Here is an 11,199-nt window from a genome sequence, read left to right as displayed (position 1 = left end):
AATTATCTGCTTTAAATTCTGCCTTATAAGTTCTATTAACAATTGGAGAGAAAACATCAAAGATTTGAGGAAATAATAGATTACTTATAACATAAACATTGCTAGTTTGCAAATAAAAGTCAAGTTTTACATGATACCCAAATACTTTCGAAAAGGCTAAACCTCATGCAAACATTCACTGTCTGAAGATCAGGATGGCTTTCAGTAATTCAAACCTACAATCAAAATAATTAAGAAGTACAGTCTGGATTCTTTATGAAACTTTCTATTTGGGGTGCATACTGCTACACACACACACACACTCACACACACACAAACAGCATGAATAAGGTCATGGCAAAAATGAGATTCCTATTTCATATACATATTGGGGACTGAATACAAGGGAGCTCTACTACAAGGCTACACCCCCAGCCCTTTTTATTTTTAATTTTGAGACAGGGTCTCACCAAGTTGCCCAGGTTGGTCTTGAACTTGTTATCCTCCTTCTTCAGCCTCCTAGGTAGCTGGGACTATAGGACTGCACCACTAAGTCTAGCTTGTCCTCACGTTTCCTAAACTGGCCGATATGAGTTTTTATTCATTAAGTCTATGATGCCACCAAAGACTGGGATAAAGTTTCATTCACTTTGTATGAAAACATGAAAAGTCATAAAAAAGCAAATGAGATACCATTTGCATTTATCAATTTAGACTTCTCATCAATTTGTTTCATTTCTAGAACATATCACTTGCATCTTAAATCCAAAGGCAGTTCTGTTACATAATTATAAAAATAAATAATCTTTTAACAATCTTTAAAAAATTTAAAAAGCCAAACCACAACAAGCTACATATTAAATTTCAGACTTCTATACAAACTATTATAAAAGTTTCAAGAGCCAGTTTCAAGTGTTAAATGCTATTTACAAAAAATTCACCAAGTGAAATGCAGAATCTGTAGGACAAAAAAAGCACATATTGCAATAAATAATCTGAGAAAGAATTTAGTATTTTCCAGAGAACAGAAAAGAGTGAGAAATGGGGATTAATTCTTACTAAAAAGGATAGCTTACAGAAATATTTAAAACACTGAGTAGTATTAAAGTTATATAGTCATATAAATCACATTTAATGTAGACAAAGCTTATTTGGATAGCAGCTACTGCCAATTTTAGTCTATCATGTACTTATTATTCACCAAATCCATAATCATGTCTCAACCCTTGAACCATTTTTACTTATAATTTCTCAGTCTCTGTGCCATCTCTGTTCTTCCCTGATTTTTTATTTTTCATTGTTTTTTTGTTTTACAAAATCGTCTAACCAAACTTTGGACAACAAAAGCAGTCCTTTTGAGTTTAGAAATTCAACCCATTCAATCAAATATTGGTCAACATCAATGCTGTAAACCTGCAGGTCTGTTTACATCTATTCTTGATATTCTCTGTAGCAATTCTGTAACATTTATCTTCCTTGTACCTTGCTCAATTATTATTTTCTTCTTCCTCTATCCAAAGCCATAAATTTTACCCAATTTCTATATTAGTAAATGAAGAATTTAAAAAATTATGTCTAACCATTTTCTATAAATCAACTTTACCTTTTAATTCAAGTATTATTTCACACAGGCTAGAACAAAAATGATAGGCATACTGATCAAATTTACTAGCAGTCTTAGTTCATTAAGGCTGCAATAAAATACCTTAAACTGGATGACAAGAAGTGATAAACAGAAAATTTATTTCTCACAGTTCTTGAAGAAATTCATCAAGGAGCAAGCAGATTCAGTATTTGGTGAGGACCTGCCCTCTGGTTAATAAATAGTGCCTTCTTGTCATCTTCAAATGGTAGAAAGGATGAATGAATTCCCAGGGGCTATTTTATAGGGACGCTAATTCTAGTTAACAGAGCTCCTTTCCAAATATTTTCCAAAAGGAGGCCCCACCTTCACAAAGGGAACACCCTCCTGATACCATAGCCCTGGAGGTTAGGATTTCAACATGTAAATATTGGGGAAAACAAGCATTCAGATCACAGTGGTGGTCTGTTAGAATATCTCATTAAAAAACAAAAAATCTAAGTGATTTATATATAGTATTTAAATCTTCAGTGTCCAGGGACCAACACTTAGAGTAAGTTAAAATACATGTATGGACAGAAACTGTCCAATGGATTAAGCTACATGGAGCTAATGGTTATATATGATATGTAATTTCAGGAGAATGCAAAATAGACTGGACACAAAACTTCATGAGAGTCAGCTGAAAACTCTGATTTAATAAGCTAAATAAAAGGCCTTTTACAAAATAAGTTACAGCAAAACATCAGCCATTTTTAGAAGCTTAAAAACATAATTGAAAAGGAAAAATACATTCATAATCACACAAAAATTTAGGCATAAATAAGAACTATGGAGATATCTACATAACAAAAACCTTAAGCTTTCCTGAGATGTTAAAGATATAAATAAATAAGAACACATGCCAGATCTCAAATTAGAAACTAGAAAGACTACTTTAATTAACTGACACTCATTCACATATATTGAATGTCTACTTCTATAATTCTGGGCATCTGAAGTAGACTAGGAGAGTCAGTAAAGGTCAAAGCTGGCAATCTTTATTTTTTTTACAATGGGAATATCACTTATGTTAAGCCATCAGGCAACAGTTGGGTGTTGACTAAAACATAAGATGCTCCTGAAGTGTAACTATTAATCTATTTTTCTTTTCATATTCAAACCAAGACACAGAATTTTATCAAAAGCATTAGTTTACTATATGTAAAATATACTGCTGGAGTTTCTGAGTAGGGCTCTGAAACGTTGTACCAATGATAACAAAATAAAATACAAACAGCAAGGACAGCATGACAAACAGATTCGCAAATATTTGAAATATTGTTATATTACTTTTTAAATCACAATTAATCCCAAGGTATTAAAGAAAACCAAATTAGTAGTATGTAAACAAAATGAACAAACTGTAAACTTTAAATCAACAAACTGTATTCAAAATTAAAATCTTTCAGGAATGAATTTGAATAAGATCTAACACAGATTAACATAGAAGTACATGTCTCAAAAATTAATACATTTAATATCTGACAGTTTCAAGGGGTATCTTTAAAATCCTTTTGTTGTTCCTTCCATGAAATCTAAATACTTTCAAAGTCCTAAATGAAATATTTCTCCTATTTTTCCAACAACTGTGATTCCTCTTCTTTTGGTTTATTCAGTAGAAAGTGAACTATCTGAAGTAGAACATCATCATTAAAACCTTTCACCTCATTATCCTCGATTGTCTCATAAAGAGGCTTACTTTGTGTCCCCCAACAAATATTTTTACGAGGGTTATTCTGATCAGCTTGTACAGTCAATGCCAAAGTATTTAACTGGTAGCAGAAAAATGAAAAATATTTTCCATCTGTGATCACACCCTGGGAGACAAAAGGTCGAGTAACATCCGCTTCGCTCCAGAATCCTGTAGAAGAAAGTAATGCTGAAATTTACACACATAATATATTTCACCAAAACAAAACACAAACACACACATTAAAGGGTAACAAACACCTCCTGCATCCTAAATACTTTTCCTACCAAAGTCCTGAAGATCTTGGTTTCCCTATCTTCATTCTAATCCTACATTCAATTTCTGCATCAACATTTATTTCCTCCCAGTATTCACAAACTCATGATTCATTTTTTTCATCATAAGCCTTCAACAACTTTCAACCTTATTTCATCTAATAAGTTCACTAAGCTCTGTGTATGTATACCTGTCCTAAATCTAGGAGTATTTGCATTCCTTATTGATTTCAACAAATATGTTCAAGTTTACTCATACCAGGAGCATCTACCGCCCAATAACCACATTGGCCATTTATTTTGTCAAGTCCATGTGTGCGCATGTGTGCACACACATACACAAAACCCTTCAGATAAAATTGTCTTTCTACAGATTTCAACAAATCCTTAGCTAAATTCAACGTATTCCTTTACATATTTCAAAGTTGGTTTTTTGAGTTGCTATCATTTAGCCTAGCGTCTCTTATGTCATAAGGCTCCAGGATGCCTTAATACCTTTACCCCTCAATTTTTCTGGCTGTTTTTTTATTGTAGGCTGATTGGTTTTAATACTTTTAAACTCATCTGCCTGGGTCAAGCAGCAACTTTACTTGACACACATTTTATAGCATCCTTAATAGAGACTGCTAAAATATGGAATTAATGCTAACGTAAAAGACTTTTTTCATAAATAAAGAGGATCATTCTAACACCTTCAACAAAATTCCTCTCATATTTTTCTGATTCTGTCTATTCCTCTCACTTCTCCATTCAACACACATACACACACACAGTAAAAGGTAAGCCTAGTCATAAGTAGGTCTGTATCAAAATTCCTCCTAGAAGCTGGGTATGGTGGTGCACACCTATAATTCCATTGACTCAGAAGGCTGAGGCAGGAGGATTCCAAGTTGGAGGCAAGAATCAGTGACGCAGCAAGATGCTATCTCAAAATAAAAAAGGGCTGGGGATGTAGCTCAGTGGTAAAGCAGCCCTGGGTTCAATCTCTAATACCATAAGGGAAAAAGAAAAAGACAAGAAAGTTCTGTATAATTACATTACTTCAGGTTTTACTGTCATATCCAAACAGCTCACACAGAGATCTAATGTCCTACATGAGTGTGTAGGATGGACATGCATACACAGAGTGTGAGGGTTGTAGTTCAGTGGTGGAACTTTTGCGTAGAAGGCAAGAGGCCTGGATTAAATCCAGAACTGATTAAAAAATAAATAGCATGTATGATGTAGCCTCCAGATTTCTCTAATTCCTCATCATTCTCCCCTGCTCTTTCTTCATCTTCATCAACCTTCATATTGTTCCTTAAATACTTCAGGCTTATTCCTACCTCAGATTTTTACCTGCCATTCCTTTTACTGGAAGAGTCTTCCCCGATTGTGTATAAGTAGCTCCTTACCATTCACGTTTCTGTTCAAGTCATTTTTTAGAGATTTTGGCTCGTGCTTCATTAACACCCACCCCCATAAATCATTCTAACCCCTTATACTAGTACATGTTCTCCATCCTATTACCATTAGTCGAAAGTAGTACATGCTTGTTATTTTTCCCCTCCCACTAAAATAAAAGCTCCAGGCAATCAAGATCTGTCTTGCAATTCAACACTGTATCTATTCAACACTATATCCCCAAAGTCAACAGTGTCTGGCAGATGAAAACCACTAGTCATTTACTGAATGATTGAATAATCGCCTAACCCAAATCCTGGATATAGCCTGTAAAGAATGAAATAGAATAGCCATGATTTAATCTAAATACTTAATCCTCCAAATCATTTCCTATTCTACCTTCATAACCTGTTATTATCTACAAAAAGTTGACTTTTAGGAGTTAAGTCAGACATGGTGGTGCATGCACTTAATTTCAGGAATCCAGGAAGCTGAGACAGGAGGATCACAGCTGGAGGCCAACCTCAGCAATTTAGCAAAACCCTGTCTCAAAACAAAAATAAAAAAGGACCGGGTAAATAGTTCAGTGGTAATAGCAATAGTCTTTGAAATGTTTATGAAAACCATCAGAAAAAAGACATTTACACATGAGGTAGGCAAAGTAAAAAATCAAAATAACTACTCAAATGTGTCTTGCAAATTAGAAATGTAAAATATTTAATTATGGATTCTAAACCAATTCTATTTTGTGCCAGCACAAAAATTTTCAAACTGTGAAGATACAGCCTTCATTTTAACCAAAGAAAGCAATTTAAATAATTACATTCTTAAAATGTCATAGATAACCTTTACAGAACAAAAATGCCATCTATTTATTTTTACCTTGATACATAGCTTGTGCCCCAGTCCAAGCAAAAAGGCTTGCAATAGCGTTGGCTCTAAAAATAACTTCTATCTGGTCAGCGCGGTTTTGTTTCAAAAGCCATTCCCTTTTTAATTTGTCAGGTAACAGATGAAACTGGGTGTGGCCATAACAGCATGGATCTGCTGTTTTTGAGCCTGAAGAGCAAAACAAAAATATTCAGAAGAACTGAGCATGTAGAATAACTGAAACACACATTTCAGTATTCAGTTGAAGCACGTCCTGCATACTCTGTTCTCAAAAATACATACATCAGAATATTAATTTACTTATTTATTTTAAATTTCACATAAAAGTATAATTTCCCATCTGCTAATTACCATAAAGTCCACTATGACACAGAGTAAGCTGAAAGAATATATGTAAAAGTTATTTAAAATTCTCTATTATTTCAATTTCTCAAATGCCTTGGTTGTCATTAAGAGATCTGCTATATTTTCCTTGTCATATTTACCAGAGGATACATTTTATGATTTCAAACTTTGATTATTTGATATAATAATTAAAGATTATGTATTTTCTAAAATAAAAAATCATTTTTAATCTACAATTGTAAGTTAAAAAAAAGGACTAAAATTTCATGAACTACTGACATTCTCCATCTCATTGTAAAGTCTTTTTAAAAATGTATCCCTTATGTCATTCCCTAAGATTACACTGACTAAAAAGGGACTGATAGGGGCTGAGGTTTGGCTCAGTGGCAGAACCCTCACCTAGCATGTGTGAGGCCCTGGGTTCAAGCCTCAGCACTACATATAAATAAAATAAAAATAAGGTCATCAACAACTAAAAAATTTAAAAAAAAAGGGGGGGGACTGATAAAATACATCTGGAAGAGGAGTATAAAGCTTGCTTAAAATCTTTCTCAAGTCAACTAGGAATTAATGAAGAAATAAAAAATAAGTTTCATGAGGGCAGACAAGAGGTCTTGTTAATTTCTGAATTTCTGATGGTTATCTCCATTTGTACCACAAACAGGATGATTCAGTAAAAGTGCAATCACTGTCCCAAGTCCAGTTCTAAACATTTTTACTTTTGAAAAAACAAATTTATTTTCCTATACAACAAAATCAACCATACCTAGTATTATTATTTTTAAAATTAAATACTGATAATTCAGTAGAAGTAAAATTTCAAATGATATGCTGAATGAATTTCTTTCTAATTTTCATGCATTCCACAATAACTTGAGATTATGAATTATACTTCTTATGCACAAAAAGAACCTCTCTGTTAACAAGAATTATTTTTATAGTTATTGATCCAAAGTGACACAGCACACTTTGAACACATTTATGGTACAATATATAAAAGAGAACTTACCAATAAATATGTTGTTTTCATATTGCCTTTTGAATAATGGAAGCTTGTCTGGTTTACATTTCATAACAGGGATTTCTATAGGAACAGAATATTCCAATGGCACAAACTTAAAGAAAAATAAAAGACAATGAATTCACAACAACAGTATCTATTTTATGTACATTCTTATTAGATTTTAAATTTTTAAATGAGATGTTCTTTGTAAAATGATCTGATCATACAGGTTGGGTGTATCTTAAAGCACTAGGGACCATAGACATTTTAGATTTCAGAGTTCTTCAGATTCGGGAATATCTACATAGACTTTACAAGTTGAGCACCCCAAACCAAAAATCTGAAATGCTCTAAATTTCAGATTTTGAAGCATTTCAGATTTCAGGTTTTCACATTAAAGATACTCAACCTGTACCACAATCTAGGTATGGGCTAAATTCATCCAGCCACCTGATTTTCCAAATAAAATTTTATTGGGACACAGCTATACACAGTCACCAAAACGTTGTGTATGTCTGCTTTTACACTGTAAGATGAGAGTCGAACAGTTCTAACAGAGACTTAAGATCCTCACAGTCTAAAATATTTACTATTTGGACCTTTACAGAAAAAGTGTGTCAACCTGACACAGCAGCACAAATAGTACTCAAAATGTAGTGATTTTCTTTCAAAAGAACTGTAAATATGAAAAATGACCCAGTTCATACCTAAAAATTCTTTAAGACTAGCTAATAGTATAAAGTACAATCATAAACTATTATAGCATACTGATATGAAGAAAAAGAAAAGGAAAAGGTCTGTATGATCCTGAAAACTTAACCTCACTTAAATGATTACTTGGCCTCTGAAGAATACATCATACCAGAGGAAGAAACTAAAAATTGATTTTCAGGTGAGTGGTCTTCAAAAGAAATATGAGAGGCAAGAGACCCAACCACAATATTTCATTTTATCAAGCCCATTACTTGGTCTACCTACATTTCCCATATCAGTTGTTAATATGTAATAAACCCTTACCTCTGGGAGTTGCTTGGATATTCGAATCTGATTATGTGGTTTATCATCTATTTGGTATCGCAAAGAATCAACTCGACCTTTTCGATGACCAGCAGAAATAATTTCTTCACCACGAATCCAGTAAAAATGAACCTGGCGCTTACGATCTGTTAAAAGATATCCAACATTTTCTAATCTAATCATTTGGATAAACCTATCAGAATACTAACAACTGAACATTTAAGCATGATTGTCTAATTAAAAATATATCAAAAGTTACTTTCCAGTAAAATGTAGGGGTCAGGTGATAATTTAACTTTATGGAGGCTTAAATATAGCACTCAAACATTTACTTATGCCATCATTACACTAAGCCCTGTAACCAAAGAAGGTGCTCAGCTAAGAACACATATAAAATAAGACCAACAGGAATACCAATCACCAGAAATAAAAATGGTTTAACAATTCAATTTTCACAATTACTCTAAAAGGTATCCACAGTTATAATCATCTCCATTTTCTGTAAGAGGTACCAGGGTCTTGACAAAGTTTTGATAGCCACCAATCTCAAAGTTCACCAATCCCCCTTAATACCATTTCCTCCCAACTGAGAAAGGGAAGTACTTCACACTACAAAAATCCAGTTGAGTACACAACTACAGTTGTAACAACATTAATGCAATCAATACCAAGATTGGGTGGTACACATAAAATGAATGCACAGGAACACTGAATCTTAAGATTATTTATACACTAGTTTTCATGTCTACATGAACAGTTAGAAAGAAGCTGCTAAATTTTTTGCTGGGTCTGAATCTTTACCCGGCAAACCTACCAAGTATAGGGTCTTAGACTTGATGTGATTAGCTTCTGCGCGTCATTTTGTTTCTCATTTATAAAATCAGGCAATCATGCTACCTACTCTCAAAGGTTATTAACTGGCACACAGAAAATTTGGAAATGGGCCTAGCACACAAAAAATACTGAAAGTTAGGTATTTCACTTTATATATCAATTAATTGCCACAATTTTAACGAAGCACTATAACCATGATTCTCAACTTGAAATAAGAAAAAATAAGGTGAAAGATATTTATGAATTTATATATTATTGTCCCAAATACTTCTGAAGAGGCAAAAGCAACCCAGGTCTGTCCCACTCTCTGGGCGCCTCCTTTCTTAACCACAGCTCTTCCATTTGGCTGCACATTCACAAAGCAGAGTCAAGGATCTGAGTCCCCAAGAGCTTAAGTTATTAGTCTAGAGTTGTGGCAGCGCTGTCATCAGAACCTAATCTCCAGGTGCCTAACTTAGTGAAAGGTAATAACTTAACTCCCCCCACTTCCGCAAGCAGGAAGGAAAGGATAGAGGAAAAGGATCACAGAGAAGAGAGCAGTGAACGGCTGCAAACCTCCCGCGTACATGGAGGGGATCCCGCAGCTCACCAAGGGCGGCGGCAGCCAGAGTAGGGTTGAGTGGGCTGAGCATGCCCATGAGGGTCGCCACTAGCTGATCCAGGAAGGGCGAGGCGATAGATTCGCGCTCCTCGAAGAGCGGCGCTTGCCGCTTGCGCCGCAGGTAGAAGTGCTCCTGCAAGAGGCAGTCGCACGCTGCGGAGCGCAGGGCCGCCAGGTCCAGCGCCTGCGCCGGTTCGGCCTCGGCGGGCGCAGGCGGCAGACCCGACAGGAACACAGTCTTGGTGAAGCCTTGGTACCAGCGGTCGGCGTTCAGGGCGAAGGTCTGCGGGTAAACCACGTACTTCATGAACTGCACCTTGGTAAGGATTCGCAGCTTCTCGTCCACCGACTTGGCCGCGTGCACCGTCGCCTGCCAGCGTTCCACCCGCCGCTGCCGTGCCGCCTTGCTCTTGGCGGTCAGGGAGGCCACGATCGGCGGGTACCGCGCAACGGGGGCCGCCGCGGCATCTGGGCTGATCGTTCCCGTGGCCGTGGAGGTGGTCTCGGCAGCGGTGTGCAACGACGGCCCCCGGCCTCGGGGCACAAGCCTCCAGCACCTGGACGCCGCCATCTTCGCCCTAAGTTCCGGAACCAGAGGTCAACTTCAGCAATTGTCCCTGCCCCCCTGCCGTAGGGACCAATCAGAAAACGGAATCTGAGCCAGGCTTACGGCGTCTGATTCTCAGTGGTCGTGGGATACGTTGCGTCATTCGTGCTGTAGCCAATCAGCTGCTCCTCCAAAGTTTATCGCGGTTTTCAGAGCTTGGAGATGAAAGAAAGAACTTGCTTGTGCATGGGTTTCCGCAGTTCTGACTGGGAGGAATGAAACCTTGAAAAAGGAGGTGCTGCCACCTAGGTTGCTTGTAGGACCAGGACAGCTTTCTTGCCAGTAACCATTTAGGAACATTATGCACGAAAACTCTAAACCCTTGACTAAATTTCCTCCTTTCATTTATATATCCTATGCCACTTTTTTTGCTTTTGTTTTAGGAATAGAAACTTATTTTTGAAAGTACGTTTGCTTTCAGATATCCATACTAAATTTTTGAAAAATTAGGCTAACATCACTCATGTAACCATAACTAAACTTTGGTAAAGTAACTCCATATGTTTCTCTGTGTTAATATAATTTAATAATATACTTTATTTAAAGGGGGAATGTATTTTACGTGGATTTATCTGGGAAAAATAATGGAAATAAAAAAACAACTAAAGAATTACTTTTAAATTTTGCTGTGTACCAAAACCCATTATTACTTCAGCAAGAGTCCATTCCCACTAATCTGTAACCTCCTTGAAGAAGGGACTGCTGTATTTTTGTGCTTCAGCAACCAATCATCATCTGTGCCTAATGGATGCTCAGTAAGTATCTAAAGAAAAATAATCCCAATCTAAGTTTATCTCGGATAATCGAATTATTGGTTGGCTCATTCTTTTACTATAATTACGAGATAGCATGTTGATTCTTACTGCAGTAATTCTTGAGGATATTGTAAACCAAACATTGTTAAAAGGAGCAAAAATATACATATATATTATATAGTATATATTAGATAC

General features: G+C 35.9%; 1 protein-coding gene across 1 annotated transcript; it reads right to left on the bottom strand.

Moving 5' to 3' along the window:
- Positions 1-2,477: 2,477 nt before the first annotated feature.
- Positions 2,478-10,250, bottom strand: Mrps30 (mitochondrial ribosomal protein S30). The gene is made up of 5 exons (XM_047557009.1): positions 9,631-10,250; positions 8,208-8,353; positions 7,197-7,302; positions 5,834-6,010; positions 2,478-3,464 (listed from the first exon to the last, which is right to left on the bottom strand). The coding sequence occupies exons 1-5, from the start codon at positions 10,211-10,213 to the stop codon at positions 3,175-3,177; spliced, it is 1,302 nt and encodes a 433-aa protein (XP_047412965.1). The 5' UTR covers positions 10,214-10,250; the 3' UTR covers positions 2,478-3,174.
- Positions 10,251-11,199: the final 949 nt, after the last annotated feature.

This window comes from Sciurus carolinensis, chromosome 6 (assembly GCF_902686445.1).
Source record: "Sciurus carolinensis chromosome 6, mSciCar1.2, whole genome shotgun sequence".
NCBI lineage: Eukaryota > Metazoa > Chordata > Mammalia > Rodentia > Sciuridae > Sciurus > Sciurus carolinensis.
This window is presented reverse-complemented; position numbering and strand designations above follow the sequence as displayed.